The following is a 15956-nucleotide window of genomic DNA, read 5'->3' on the forward strand; positions in this document are numbered from 1 at the left end:
GGTTACTTTTTTTCTGAAACATGGGGAATGTGTGCTTATTGATCTGATGAGCCATTTAAAAGGTTAACTATTTTAAGGATATTTCCTGGCAACACACTTGACTTTCTCAATAGAAAGTCAGAGTCAGAATCCTTTGGGAATAAACCAGGATTCAGGCTTCTCATCACACTTTACATGGAAGCAGGTAGCATTTTTGTCTTTTTTTTTACTTCAGTTACTAATTGACTGTGACTCTTTTGTTTGTTTGGTTTCTGACAGAGTCGGAGCAAGCAGAAGGAAAAGAGGGGATAGGGGAGACTGAGAAATTACCGGGAGGACAGGAGAGCGATAGCCATGTAAACCAGGGAGAAACCACAGGGAGAGCGGAGGAGCAGATTCAAAACCTGTAAATGTGCATTTAGCCTAACTTACCAATTATTTTCTGCGTATGCTTCATAGTAGTAAATTCTATACTTTGGGTTAGCATATATAGAATGATTCTTATACTGAACTTCTTAGCAAACTAGTCACCTGCTTCCCCTCACTTTTTCCAAAGTGGATAACCTTTTCCAAATTTCATTGAAGTAACTTTCAGATCTAAAATTTTCTGCCACTTCTCAGATGACACTTCAGAGATGAGGCAGTACTTTTGATTTCCTTTAAAAAAAAAACAAAAAAAAACCCAAAAAAATTTAAACTGAAGAGGTAGAGAGGGAAAGTGGCATAACCTCTTTTGGTATAATTAGGTAGCTATAAGTTTTGGAAATTTTTTTCCTATCTGGGAAGTATAAATAAAACCCAAGTAGCTAGTTAGAGCAAATTTAAAAATCTCCAAATGAAAGGAATTTTTTAAGTTAAGGTCGTGACAATGATGTTAGCTGGTATGTGTTACTATATGCCAGATAATGTTTCAGGTGCCTTTACATATATTAATTCATCCTGACAGACAGCCCTAGGAAGTGAGTAATGTGATTATCCTCAATTTTTAAATGAGAAAATTGATTACTATTTCCTCCTTTGTTCAAAGTCTATAACTAGTTAGAGGTAGAACCATAATTTGAACCCAGGCAGTGGGGTTCATACCTTGTGTCCTTCCTTGGGGGGAGGTATTATTCTCTACCACCCCTTGGTATCTAAACTCAAATAGCTGTGAAGAATTGTAAATTGATTTGCCAGCCACATCCATTTGCTGGTTTTTGCCCAATAGGCCTCTATGCCAGGTTGCCTGCTTTCTTTTACCACCTGCTCTTAAAAGAAGATAGACCCTCATCAGTTAGACAGTTTTACTTTTCTTTCCATAGTTCCATGGTTCTTCATTTGAAAGGCTGTGTTCAACAAAAATAAAAACCAAAACAAATAAAAGCAAAACTGATCCTTCAGGCTTCAGGGAGAACCTTTTAAAAGTGTTACCTTTGGTTAATTCTTTGTTTCACTTGTGGTTTCCCGAAGAAGCTAATTTTAAACTAGCTTGACTGCTGTGGCTTAGCCTAAATTACTACATCAATCTAATACTTATTTAGAGTGACATTTGTAGGTCCATACTATAAACATCTATTTTCCATACTATTCCACTTGACCAAAGCAGACATATATTTTGCTCAGTGTTAACTTTGGTTCTGTAATTTTGTACCCTGCTACTTCATCACTTTGAGACCCACAGATGAGTCTTTACAGTGAACATTTCTTCCTAAATTTTGCCTTCTCAGTTCCTAACAGTTTGTGGGAAGTTGTTACAATAACATTGTTTGGTAATGTATTCTGGGAATAGAGACAAGAATTTTAATGTTGCTTAGTTTCCTTATTAGATAGCATTGCCTTAGGAAGAATGACTGGCTTTTTTTTTTTTTTTTTTTGGTCTGGGTATCTGGATTGTTCCTTTTATGTTAGTAGCACTTCTTAAAAAATGCATTTTTGTGTGCTTTAATTCTGATTTTACTAATTTCTCTTACTTTCTCTTACTTTACTAATTTCTCTTAATTTCTGGATTGTGTTTACCAATATGACAACTTGCTATTTAAGTAGTCATTTGCTGAAATGGAAACTTAGAAGGTTAACTTGCTAAAAACAAAACAAAATGAATTATGGTTGATACTTGAGCAGTAATATTGAGGAAAATTATTTGGTAATAGTTTAGAAAATGTCACTAGAAGAATATTCTTATTAAAATGTATTCTCTCTTTAAAAAGCTGTAGACATTAGTGAATTAGAGACAGAATAGAAACTTAAATTCTCTACACTTAAAGTTTGATACTGTAGACTTCAAAGAAAACTTTGAAAACTGTCTTCTCCAGTCTTGGCAAAATGGAGAAATATCTTGAAGCCTCTTTTTTCTCCAAAATGTGATGTTCCTATTTATAGGGAATATTTACTCAGCATTTGTGCACAGAGCTTATTGTATTAAATATGAGGTAAAGGAAACATAGTCACATTTTAAAAGCAACAAAAGCTCTTGCTTTTTCTTATATCTTCATTAGCTACACAAGAGCTTTTTAGAAAGCTGTCAATAATAAGAACAGATTTCTAAAATAAGAAAAAAGTTTTTGTAAACCAAAATATCTGCCTTTCAATTTTTTTATTCTAGGCATAATTTATTCACATGCTGGTTAAAGATAAAATGTATGACTAATTTATGAACTAGGTTATGTTTTTTGAAGTGTGGGATAAAACATCCTCTAAAATATTTTGATCATAAGATAACTTAAATGGTAAATTGAGCTTTTCATAATTTTTCTTACCTAATTATCCAAAAGTTATATTCAAGTCTTTGCTTTTATTTATTTATTTTTTTAAAGTCTTTGCTTGTAATATATTACATTTAAAAACCACTTAAGGTTTTTTTTCCCCTTGATTTGACCTACACTGTTAATGGAAACAGGATGTGTGTTGTGTTTTAAGTTTTGTAGGATATAGAAAATTTAAAATCCTTTTAAACTTCCCCCCCATATCAGACATCTCTGTTAATCTAATCTGAAAGAACTCAAGTCTCCTTTTTTTTAACTTCCAGCCTTCTGTGCAACTCCTTTGCCTTAATTGTTTAGAACTAAAACCTAAGTGGTGGGTTATTTGAATAGAAAAGCTAGAAACATCAAAAACCTCCCAGACCTAGCAAAACAGTTTAACTGAGATGTTATTTTCTGCAGCTGGATTACAAGCAACAACAAAGCATTCTGGATTCCCTGTGAGGATGGATAATGCTGTGCCAATTGTACCTCAGGCACCAGCTGCTCAGCCACTACAGATACAGTCAGGAGTTCTCACCCAGGTAAAAGCCAGAGCAACTTGGGTGCTCAGTAGTGTCGAAGCACTATTGAGAATCAGATTATTTTGTCCTGGAAAGTGGTATTTGCTTTGCCTATAAGATCTTTCTTGGTTATGATTCAGTGGACTAAAAATGAAATGTTTTTGTGGAATGATGTATTCATTCCCAACTGCCAGTTCTTCCCTAGACTTGAGGGATAAATTATTTACATGTTGAGAAATTGTTTTCTGAGTAAATTTTCTCAAATTTTGTGGGATGAATTTCATTTTTTATCTTGGCGCCCTTAAAGATATGGTACACAAACAACAACATTTTGATTCTAAAGTAAAAGATCCCCCTTTGTTTCCTTAGTGTCCCCATTGTTCACTTTTTCAGAATTTCATTCATGGTTGAGAAGCCAGATCACAACAGGTGCCTCTTCAAGTGTAACATTGCCTTATTCCTTGTGCTTAACCAAGCTGTAGAAAGCTTAAAGCTTTTTAATTGCCATGTTTGCAACTAAGATGGTAAAGGAATTCAAAAAATATAGGAACAATAAATAAATTTTCAATTCTGTAGTAAATGTTTGTGGACCATGATGCCTAGAAAATTCTGAAATGCAAAACCCTTACTTTGTGAGTAGGAAGAAGTGGAATCCTCAATACATGCTTTGTTAACCAAGTTTTATGGAATTGATCCTCTGAATCTGGCCCAAGAAGGATTTCTATACTATTGACATTTTGCTTTAGGCCCTTGGCATTTGACATAGTGGGCCAGTGCTGTGCAGAATTGACAGGAAAAGTCGTGTTTGATACATGTGTTTTAGGTGATAAGAAATTATTGTTTATTTTTGGCATTAACTTGGGGGGAATGAGAACCCTTCTGAATCCAAATAACCTGCCTCCGTGTTTGTTTCACTCACCTGCCTAATCTACATTTCAGGGAAGCTGTACACCACTAATGGTAGCAACTCTCCACCCTCAAGTAGCCACCATCACACCGCAGTATGCGGTGCCCTTTACTCTGAGCTGCGCAGCCGGCCGGCCGGCGCTGGTTGAACAGACTGCCGCTGTACTGGTAATTCCCCTCACTTGATTGTGTTACTAACGGAGTTTCTTTGGTTTCTTTCTTTTTTATTTGTTCCCTGTTTGTTTTTGTTCTGTTTTATTCTGGGTTTCTCATTTTTTCAAAAAAAAAAAAAAACCTTTTAACTTAGTTTTTGCAGAGGGCATGGAAGCATGTGCCATCTTGTGGCTGTGTTCTTGCTACATCTTTAATGTCTCATTGTTTTCCTCCCCAACATCTGCTGAAGCACTGTTTGATTCTGATGTTCAGTGTGGCCCTGTAAGGAGCCAGAACCCTTGGTTCTTCTTGCCAGCTTAGTGTGGTGAAGGCTCTTGGGGTAGCTTCAGAAGAGCCTCAACACTGTTATCTGTTTTCTGCCCTATCTCTTACCCTCTGATTCTTGAATGAAGGAAATGGCCTTTGGTTTGGCTCTGCTCCAGATACTCCGATGGCCAAAATTTGAACTCCTTGGCAAGTTAGCTTCCTCATTATTTGCTCTTTTAAGCTTCTAAAACTTGTGCCTGTGGAAATGTTTAAGATGCTCTTAATTTATTGCTGTGTGAGTTGATAATAACTTTCCTTCTATTGATGCGTGAAGGTAACTCTACCACACATGATTGGTGGTACCTTCTATCTTTCATGTGAAGATACTCCCTTTAAAATGCTTTTAGACTGTATTTCATTTGTTGATTGAAATTAAAGGTGAACTCATTTTTTAGGGGTTTATGGAGAAATTACTTGCTTTACAAATAGCTCTGTATATAAAGGTGAAAATAATACAGAAAAACCATGCAAATATAATAACTTTGTTACAAAAAGTTATTAAGTACAGAAGCAAGTGTATCAGTATGGGGCTTGAAGACAGGACAGACAGACAGGACTTCCAGGTGTATTTAAGGATTTAGACTTTTAAGAGTGATTTTTGGGTATGTTTTAGTTCTTTGGGGGGGGTCAGTTAGAATTATTTATTGGTCATACAGCATTTCATTATTTAAAATTTAAAATCAGATTAGAAAACTTAATAGATACTATTGAGTCCTGGTATTTCTACATCTTTCAACATGACTATAATTCAGTTTTCAGTTTGAAAATCTTTGTCACCTCCAGATTAATTATCTCATAAACATAAGACCCCAACGCAGGGGAGTCAGATATATATTTCCAACTCGATTGATCTGACCCCCGGTTTTTACTTGTTCACCTGTAGTTTTGAGGTTGGAATGTTAGTTGACAATTCTCCTTTGCCGCTTCTCTTAAGTTTGCACTAGCCATTTGCTAAGCTTTGCATATTTTTGTTCTTCCTCTGTCAAAACAGTTCGTCGCTTGGAACGCCAGATTTCTGCTTCACGTTGGAATGTTATTTCTTGCTCTGTATTAAACTACACGCTTTGTCTTGTGCAGGTGTTGGCTTATGGAAAGACGCATGGTGTGACTTAACATACTTCTCTTATTTTTTGTTTTGTTTTGTTTTGTTTTCAATTCTGCTTATGATAGCAGACGTTTGCAGTTTCTCTGCTTTGAAGGCTTCTTGTTTGGAACCCGTATTTGTAACAAGTGGATCTGTTACTTGCAGAAATATTTTTAAAACAGTGTCTTGATGATGGCCTTGCAGTTTGAAATTCAAGAAACAGAACCATATGTACCCAAGCATTGTAGGTGATTGTTCTGTAGAATTCAAGTTTAAAAAGGAAGCTTTCAAATCCATTTCCATTTTTTCAGAAAATGCCAGAATTTCTGTAAAAAGAACAGAAAACATTTGTTGCTGTCTATTGCAAGTATCTTGGCTTGTTGAAAACTAAAAAGGGTATATTTTCTTGTGATTAGTTTTTCTGTTGAAGTATGTTTCTACAAATATATAAAATTGTATATATTTAGGTAACTACGAACAAAATACGGCTGTCTGCATCTGTCTCATAAATCACATACTTATTGCCTTATTTTTAATTTTATCATTTGGCTGTAAATAACGAAGTTAGTTTTCTCTTGTTAGAGTAAGTTTGTTTGCTAGAGGATTTGGCCTTCGGTCATTCACATCTGGCTCCATTTTCCAAGTTACTACCCTTTTATAAAGGAACAGTGCTCCCTTTAGTTTTATGGATTGAATTGACCTAATGTCTTATCTGATTGGCACTCAAAAAATTCTTTTTTTCTTAAGGGAGCTGTCTTAACTCTTTCAAGGGATGTATTTTATAATCTTTACAAAAATGATACTACACCATTTAACCAGAGCTTATCTCTGAATTTTCAGACTCCTTTACTCTACAGTATAATAGAAACTCTTAACACACCAGGATCTTCTTTTCTTTACTACCCTGGTGGTCAGGTTATGGAGGTGGCCAAGATAAAGCAGCGTGTTCTCTTTCCCTATTTACAAGACTTGTAACCTTGAGCCCCCTGAACTTTCTTTTTTAATCTCTGCAAGTTAACAATCTGCAAGCAACTTCTTTTAAGATATGAATTTTTCTTTCATCTTAAAAAAAAAACAACAACCAGAAGAAAAAGCCAAGAATGAGTCAAGTATGGGTCTTTTTTTGTGTGTGTGTTTCTTTACAGCAGGCTTGGCCTGGAGGAACTCAGCAAATTCTCCTGCCTTCAACTTGGCAACAGTTGCCTGGGGTAGCTCTGCACAACTCTGTCCAGCCCGCAGCAGTGATTCCAGAGGCCATGGGCAGCGGCCAGCAGCTCACAGACTGGAGGCAAGTCCCCTGAGTTCCTCTGTGGGAGAGTTGTATGGCAGATCCCTTAGACTAGGTGCTCCTGGCGATTTGGTCAGACTGAGAAGAAAATAAAGGAGATAGGTATTTCTCTTGGAAATTCTTTTAGAAAAGGGTCCATATCAGGCTAAGAGGTGGAATTATAAGAAACTTTGAATACAGGAAAAGCTTAGGACCCATTGTAAAGATCAGGAATCGTTTACTTCAGAAGTAGTCATTTACTTAAGGAAAGTCTTCTGCAATTAAAAGGCATACAGTGAAAAACTAAAACCTGGTAATCCAGGTGCCCAACTTTAAAAATAAAATGCAACTGTATGTGGTTATTTTAATTGCTTTTATTATTTCCTTGGTTTTGATTTCCCAGTGTTTTGCTCATTTGCTCTTTTTTCTTTCTACCGCTGCAGAAATGCCCACTCTCATGGCAACCAGTACAGCACGATCATGCAGCAGCCTCCCTTGCTGACTAACCACGTGACTTTGGCCACTGCTCAGCCGCTGAATGTTGGTGTTGCCCATGTTGTCAGACAGCAGCAATCCAGTTCCCTCCCTTCAAAGAAGAACAAGCAGTCTGCTCCAGTCTCTTCTAAGTAAATCTCTGTTAGAACTGATAGATAAAACTGTGCCAGTTTGAGAGCCTGGCATTTAGAGTGTTATGGTAAAGACATTTTTGGTATGAGGCAGCAGCCAAATTGAGGGTTTGCATACCAGGTGTGTCCTGATTGTATTTATCCCTCCTCTCTGCTGCTACTCTGAATGCAGGCCTCCTTTACACTGATGTTTTTATTTCTCTGCCCACTTTATAACCTTAAAGTTAACGGGGTAGGGCAGGGGAAGGTGAAGGGCATACAGAAATTAAATTTATGTTGTATTTTGGTGTTATTGCTGGATACCCTGGCTAGAATGTTTAGTTTATTTTTTATTGGAGCTTTTATAGTTAAGTGTATTAGCTTAATGACTGGGTTAAAAAAGAATCAAAGAGCATATTGGAAAGGAGAGGGTTCTGGGAAATGATTCGAGTTTGGGGCCAAGATCTGAACAGTCTTTCTTGTGACTTCCTACAGGTCCTCTCTGGATGTTCTGCCTTCTCAAGTCTATTCTCTGGTTGGGAGCAGCCCCCTCCGCACCACATCTTCTTATAATTCCCTAGTCCCTGTCCAGGATCCGCATCAGCCAATCATCATTCCAGATACTCCTAGTCCTCCTGTGAGTGTCATCACTATCCGCAGTGACACTGATGAGGAAGAGGACAGCAAGTTTAAGCCCAACAGGTAAGACAGGGCATTGGTCCCGGGCTTATTGGCTCTGCCCTTGGTCTTAGTCTGTTGACATTAGGCAAGTTGCCAATTTTGGCTATGGAAGGAAGACAAGGAAGGAATTTTAGAAGCATGGTATTTTGGATGATGATCCCAAGCACGCCAAGTTTCCATAACTGAGCATTTTCAGGTTTTCCAGAGGATTATACATAGCAGTTTAATCAGATAGGTTTGATAGCTGGTATGTATGAAGTTGTCAGACTACTTTGGCTTGGAATGCACATTCTGCAACAGGTGTGAGAGCCCCGGCCATAAGGAACTAGAGACTCTGAAAACATACATAACAGGATCATCTGGATAGCAGTTCATTGGAATGAGTTGGTAGATAGGAGATCATTTGAGATTCATGTGATTTTCTTAATCTGAAAAAGCCTCTTTGAAGAAGCAAAACTTTAAAGTAGGGCTCCCTTCTTTTTCTCCCTCTGCTGTGTGAAAGCTTAAGAATTTAAGTAACAGATTATTTTTTCTTATCCCACTACCTTAATCCAAGTCCTTAACTGGGCAGTTACCAAAGAGGGAGTTGAAAATGTATTTATTTATTTTAAAGATTTATTTATTTTTATGCAAGACCTGGGATACAGGCCAGAGGCACAGGAGGGTGAGAGGATTCACCAGAGACAGAGCAGGGAGCATAACAGGCAGATGACTAAAATGCACTGCTGAGGGGAGCAACGGGCGAGACAGGAGAGGTGGGATTCTTGCTGCCCAGCCGGGATCAAACCCGCACTGCAAAGGCTGAAAACAGCTTCATAGGATGGCGCTCAACCCGCTGTGCCTCCAGGGAGGCCCAAGGCAGTTGAAAATTTAAAAGCTGTCTCTTTAAATGTCTCTCAGGGCCTGGTTTATTGTGTTGTGTTCTTCATTAACTTTTGGTGTCAGGCATTCAGAAGAGGGAATAACCCTACTTTTCCCTGAGGAGGTAGGACTCACACATGAAAGTAAATAATATAGTGACTTTACAGTCATATAAAAATGAAGTGAACTTGAAAAGTAAATTCTAGAATGAAGTAATTTAAAAGAACCATTTACAAATGGGTAAGTTGACTTGAAACTAAGTTTTGAAAGTGGTCATTGAACTGATTTGGGGAAGAGAAACAGTAAGCCTTCCAGTGAGGAAAAGTGGCCTTCCATAGTGGCAAAAATGATATAACCAGCCGATTGGTTCGATGAGAACCGAATCTTCTAAAAAATGAGGAAAAACAAAAATTAGCAATATGGAGAGCAGTTAATAAAGAAACTTCAAAATTATATATTTAATGAGAAGTTTGATTAAATAGAACCATTCAGAGTCCAGTAGGGTGATAGGGAAAAGAGTGGTACTTGCAGAGTGTTACTGAAATCATGTGCATGGGAACGACAGAGTGGTTGTTAGAGCTGTGTCCTCTGCCTTGGTTCTGAATCCTGCCTTCACTTACTACTCTTGTGACTTTGGGCAAGTTCTTTGATTTTCCTATACCTTAGTTTCTTCATCTGCAGAATGGGGATGATAGTACTTCATAGAAATGTGAGGATTCAACAGGATGTATGTAGAATATAAGAAGAGTGTCTCCTACATAACAAGCGCTCAGAAGCTTGCTCCTGCTGTTAGTATCATCATCATCATTGTTAAGGGAGGAACATGGCTAAAAAGGTGTTGATTTTTCATGTATTTTCTTCTCAGCTCTGGCCTGAAGCCAAGATCTAATGTCATCAGTTATGTCACTGTCAATGATTCTCCAGACTCTGACTCTTCTTTGAGCAGCCCATATTCCACTGATACCCTGAGTGCTCTCCGGGGCAATAGTGGGCCCCTTATCGAGGGGCCCGGCAGAGCCGTGGGGGATGGCACTGGCACCCGCACCATCATTGTGCCTCCACTGAAAACTCAGCTTGGTGACTGCACTGTAGCAACCCAGGCCTCAGGTGAGTTCTCCATAGCTGGAGCTGAAGCCTCTTTTGACCTGCGTAGGCTTAGTATTTGCTGTTGTCCCCCACGCTGTGGTAGAGCCCGGTGGGACAACCAGCTCCAGAAGTACTTCATTCAGCCATCAACTTCTTATGATGTGAAGTGATTTTGGCCATCAGTTTATCTTCCTGTGCTTATTTGCTTTTACATAAAAGTGAGTATGTACTCTCAGATACACTGGCTGTTGATGGGGGAAAGTGGACAAGACAGTTTGGAGGAGGTTCATACATTTATTAACCCCTTTAGCCCTGGAAATAGTAAAAACGAGTTACACGGCCTCAATGCCAGGGGCCCCGGAAGTGTGGTCCTTGTCTAGGCAGTGGCTTCCCAGGGGCCACCCGCTGCTCAGAGGGAGCATGCCATCTCTGCCTCGCTTCTCTGCATCTTCTGTTTAGTCCTGAGTTGTGTTACTGCCTGAGATATAGCAGGATTATAATTTGAGGGTATTGTGTTAAGCCTCAGAGTGGTTCTCCTTTTCAGAAGTAGACACTGTCCCATTGCAGACAAGACTAAACTGACACCAGGCTGCTGAGCAGCCTTGTTAGAAGCGCTTGTCCCTGATGGGTCCAGAGAACTTAAGCTGCCCCATGAGGCACTGAGTGAACACTCCAGTTTTCCTAGTGGGACTACAGGTGGAAGTAAAATGTTTAAAACTAGTCTGGTTGTAGGTAGCTGCTTTTCAGTTTCTTATTTGAAGACAGTGAATGCCCAAGATACAATCTTGCCTTCCTTCAAACCCTTTGACATGTCAGTGTCCCAACAATTACCAATATTTTACTCAACTTCACATCGTCATTTCTATGCCTTCTTTCTTAAGACATTTAGGGCAAGGACTGTGTCTTGCTTGTGTTTGTATTTCTGTAATATGCTGCATATCATGGGAGCGTAGGTAGTACTTACTGAAATAAACCTTTTAAGGCTCCCTTATGGAGCTTTGTGGCAAGACCAAAAAGAAACAGATGATACAGTTTCTGTTCTTCTGGTGTTAAGTGTAATTGAGGAAACAAGAAACTAACTCTTGAGAACTGCACGCAAATATGGCCGGATTGCCCTGATAGGGTCCCGAGGTTAGTTCAGTGATACTGAGCAGATGTCTCCTCCTAAGCCACTAAATCCTGACCCTTTTTTAGGTCTCTTGAGCAGTAAGACCAAGCCAGTGGCCTCAGTGAGTGGGCAGTCGTCTGGATGCTGCATCACCCCCACAGGGTATCGAGCTCAACGCGGGGGGACCAGCGCAGCACAGCCACTCAACCTCAGCCAGGTAAGCGCGAGGGGCTGCTGCCTTCTGTTTGGGCTCCCCACTATTGCTCCTCTCTGGAGAACCCTGCTTCTGGCTGGATTGCTGAATAAAGCCAAATGTAAACTCCTTTTCTGTTAAGCAATTCGGTGTTCTGTGGCTGTGTCTTACCTGCACCTGCTGTGTCTCTTCATTCCCTCCGGAGTGTTCGGGATGGACTTTTCTGGGTTTCCCATCCTACCCCCTTGTCTTTCCTGGAAGATAAATGTCTGGAATTTAGAAAGAGCCATGGATGCTTTGGTCTGTGCCTGGTGCTGCGCCACTACATACTTTGAGACCAGATTCTCCTTTATCTCCCCAGCCATAAATAACAAGCCTAGCGCTGTTTACTCGGGGAAAGACACAGTGAAAGGCTTTCTGGCCACTTCATCAGCTGGCGCTAGTCCTGATGCTGCTTGAGTGTGGGATTTGGGACTTTCCCTCTCACCTGATTCTCTGACGGGGTGCGGAGGGCCACTATTCTGCTTATGTTCGCTCTTTCCTCAGCTAAAATTCTCGTGCTTGTGTGACATCTGCGGGCAGTGAGAAGGCGCGACACTGTGTGACAGTTGTGTGCGCGTGTGTGAGTGAGAGAGTGAGAACGCATGAAAGCACATGCCTGTACAGATGTGAGTTCGAGTTAGTGCATGTATTTTAGGCTCCACATTTCAAGAGGGACATGAAGAACTTAGAGGAGAACAAAAGAAAACAATGACAAGAAAGAAAGGTTAGGAAAAATTCAAATTCACTGACGCCAGAATAGGGTGAGTTGAGTCGACAGTTATTCACTTGAAGGAGTGGGGAGCCCGGTGAATGCTTGATTCCCCCTTTCCTCTGGCATCCCTGAGAGCAGACTGTTGCTGTCTGGGCTGGGTTAGGATCTGTTCTGCCAAGAGGCAGAGGGATGGATGGCTGACCTCCGACAGCATGGCCAGCCCGGGAGAGTCTGTGCTGTGGCAGCCCTGAAGCCGTACAGTTTAGAACCTCAGCTCTCAGTTTGGCCTGTGGCACCCAGAACCAGAGCGATCCCCTTTCCTCACTCCCTTCTTCCTCCTTCCAGAACCAGCAGTCATCGTCAGCTCCAACCTCGCAGGAGAGAAGCAGCAACCCTGCCCCCCGCAGGCAGCAGGCGTTTGTGGCCCCGCTCTCCCAAGCCCCCTACGCCTTCCAGCATGGCAGCCCCCTGCACTCGACGGGGCACCCACACCTGGCCCCGGCCCCTGCCCACTTGCCGAGCCAGCCTCACCTGTATACGTATGCTGCCCCCACCTCTGCCGCTGCCCTGGGCTCCACCAGCTCCATCGCTCACCTCTTCTCCCCACAGGGCTCCTCGAGGCACGCTGCAGCCTACACCACTCACCCCGGCACTCTGGTGCACCAGGTCCCTGTCAGTGTTGGGCCCAGCCTCCTCACTTCCGCCAGCGTGGCCCCGGCTCAGTACCAACACCAGTTTGCCACCCAGTCCTACATCGGGTCTTCCCGAGGCTCAGCAATTTACACTGGATACCCACTGAGTCCTACCAAGATCAGCCAGTATTCCTACTTGTAGTCGGTGAACAGGAGGGAGGAGGCCGGGTCATGGCTGCCTATTCTTGACCCTGAATTCCTAATAATGGGCTGTGATGAGCTCCTCCCTAACCCTCTCTCGAAACTCCTTAGCCAGCAACTTGTTCTGCAGGGGCCCTCTGAAGCAGGAGATTTTTTTCTCTGGGGAACCTGTGTCGGTGTTGACTGCATTATTGTAGTCTCCCAAAGTCCGCCCTATTTTTTAATTCTTTATTTTTGTGACAGCATTTTTAGTATTTGGAAGAGTTCAGATGCCCACCTTCTGTAGTTACCTAGGAGGAGAAATGGTTCCGAAGTTACCCTTTGAAAAATATTTTGTCTCTGACATGATTTCTATAAATGCTTTTCACAACAAATGAAGCCCCTCTTCATTTTACTTTGTTTTATTGTAATTGCTGGTCAGAGGGAAAATGCTGATAGAAAGAAATCTGATTCTAGTGAGAAGAGAAAAATCCTTCCTTTTTTCTTGTTTAAAAATCTAGACTTAATTGCCTCTTTTAAAGCAGCTTATACAAGTCTCTGTGTAACTATCCGGCATTTCTCCTCAAAATCTGACTTTTGTTTATGGGACATGTAAACGTACAGTACTTTAGTTTTGTTTTCATGTCATGTTATACTTAGTGGACAGTTGTTATTTTTTGCAAAACTGCTTTAATCCTACTCTTGTTAATGTTGGGATCCTCTCGGTGGCTTCTGTGTTTCTCATAGTGTTCCAAAAGGCAGCTCACCATTTGCTGATAACCTTGTGAGAGAATCCTTACTACCGTGAAAGCACTGGGTATTCTTTTAAATGAAGCACCATGCATTCTTTTTAAATTATTTTTTTAAAATGTCCTTCTCGCTCTGATTCAACTTAAATTTTATTATTGGAAAAGCCATTAAGGTGGTTATTATTGTATAGTGGTGGTGGTTTTATTATATGCAAAATCTCTCTATTATGTGATACTGGCATTGATGAGTTTTGTCTAAAGATTAGTATGAATTTTCAGTACTACACCTCTCTCTATTTGCCTCATCTCTCCCTTCTGTTCTATGTGATTTATTTTGGGAGAAAGCTAAAGAATCTGAAACCAGATAAAGAACGTTGTTGTGAATAGCTTTTATACTTTACAGTAGCTTCCTTTGTATGCCAGCAGCAAATTGAATGCTCTCTTATTAAGACTTATACAATAAGTGCATGTAGGAACTGCAAAAAAAAATATTTTAAAAATTTATTACTAAATTTAAAATATTTTAGAAGTTTTGTAATGGTGGTGTTTTAATATTTTGCATAATTAAATATGTACATATTGATTAGAAAACTATAACAAGCAATTTTTTCCTGCTAACCCAAAATGTTATTTGTAATCAAATGTGTAGTGATTACACTTGAATTGTGTATTTAGTGTGTATCTGATCCTCCAGTGTTACCCCGGAGATGGAATTGATGTCTCCATTGTATTTAAACCAAAATGAACTGATACGTGTTGGAATGTATGTGAACTAATTGCAGTTATCTTAGAGCATATTACTGTAGTGCTGAATGAGCAGGGGCATTGCCTGCAAGGAGAGGAGACCCTAGGACTTGTTTTGCACAGGTGTGTCTGGTGAGGAGTTGTTCAGTGTGTGTCTCTTCCTTCCCTTTCTCCTTCCCTTATTGTAGTGCCTTATATGATAACGTAGTGGTTAATAGCGTTTACAGTGAGCTTGCCTTAGGATGGACCAGCAAGCCCCCGTGGACCCTAAGCTGTTCACTGGGATTTATCAAAACAGGATTAGTAGCTAGCGGTGTTGTGTAAATGCATTGTTCTCAGTTTCCCTGCCGACATTGAAACATAAAAACAGCAGCTTTTCTCCTTTATCGCACCTCTACCCCTTTCCATTTTGGAATCTCAGCTGAGTTCTCACAGACGCCTTTTCCCCTCGTGGCTCTCTCACTGTGCGCTGCCACCTTGCCTCTGTGAGAACTCGGGAAGCAGGTGGGAGGAGTCAAGCCAATAGTGTATATTCCTTTTTTTTTTTTTTCCCTTTCTTTCTTAAAAAGTATGTGCAATCACTTTTAGAATGAGATTTTTTTTTTCTTCACTTTTCCCACATGGCAGTCCTTCCTGCAAATAGTTGACATTCCTAGTAAAATATTTGCTTGTTGAAAAAACATGTAACGGATGTTTTCATACCAAAGAGCCTGTTGTATTGCTTACCCTGTCCCCATACCATGAGGAGCTGCGTGATGCCGCCGTGACAGGGAACTCGCAGAAAGGTTTCTCAGCCGGTGACGACTATGAAGAAGGAACCAAAGCCTGTTGAGTTATTGGGCTTTTGAGGTTTCTTTTTTTTTTTTTTTTTTTCTTTTTAACAATTTATATATTCTTGGGGCCCTTCAAACTGTGAAATTGTCCTTGTACTCTCGACTTCTGCCAGATCTAGGTCAAGTAGAGGGTACTTAGGATAGGGATGTTCCTGCTCGCCGAAGATTCTGGGCAAGAAGGTGAACCCTAAGATACAGATGTGTTCCATCTGAATTGAAAATTACGCATGTGAGGGATAAGTCTAGGACTGGTTCTTTGTGGAGATGGTGTCAAGGAGGTGCGGGATGGAGATGGGAGATTTCATGGAGACTGGTCAGCAGACTGCCAGGTTGAACACCGAGGAGCTGTCAAGTCATTTGCAGTTTCCTCATTGTAAGAAGTGAGGGCTTCCAAGATGGGGCAGAGAGTCAATACAGCCTACCAGGAACATGTTGGTATTTTCTATATATATATTTTTATCATTATATTGACTTGTGTTTGCAAGATACCCAAGCAGTTTGTATAGTTATTGTCACTGGTGTTAGTTTTCTGGTCGCGTAGATGATCTTTGTGTCTCCTTTTTGCCAAGCACA

General features: G+C 40.5%; 1 protein-coding gene across 4 annotated transcripts in view; it reads left to right on the forward strand.

Moving 5' to 3' along the window:
- Positions 1-13079, forward strand: part of HIPK1 (homeodomain interacting protein kinase 1) — a gene marked incomplete at its 3' end in the record, with an annotated part of 36562 nt that extends 23483 nt beyond the window's left edge. For 2 of the 4 annotated variants that reach the window (XM_084243097.1, XM_084243099.1), the window contains exons 8-15: positions 3120-3241; positions 4160-4294; positions 6836-6978; positions 7401-7583; positions 8058-8264; positions 9970-10211; positions 11385-11515; positions 12591-13079. In XM_084243097.1, the coding sequence (XP_084099223.1) occupies positions 3120-3241; positions 4160-4294; positions 6836-6978; positions 7401-7583; positions 8058-8264; positions 9970-10211; positions 11385-11515; positions 12591-13079 (1652 nt within the window). The remainder of the gene's footprint in view (positions 1-3119; positions 3242-4159; positions 4295-6835; positions 6979-7400; positions 7584-8057; positions 8265-9969; positions 10212-11384; positions 11516-12590) is intronic. The other 2 variants (XM_084243098.1, XM_084243100.1) reach the window with 2 other exon arrangements.
- Between the last annotated feature and the right edge of the window lie 2877 nt (positions 13080-15956).

This window comes from Talpa europaea (genome assembly GCF_964194135.1).
Source record: "Talpa europaea genome assembly, chromosome: 9".
Lineage (NCBI taxonomy): Eukaryota > Metazoa > Chordata > Mammalia > Eulipotyphla > Talpidae > Talpa > Talpa europaea.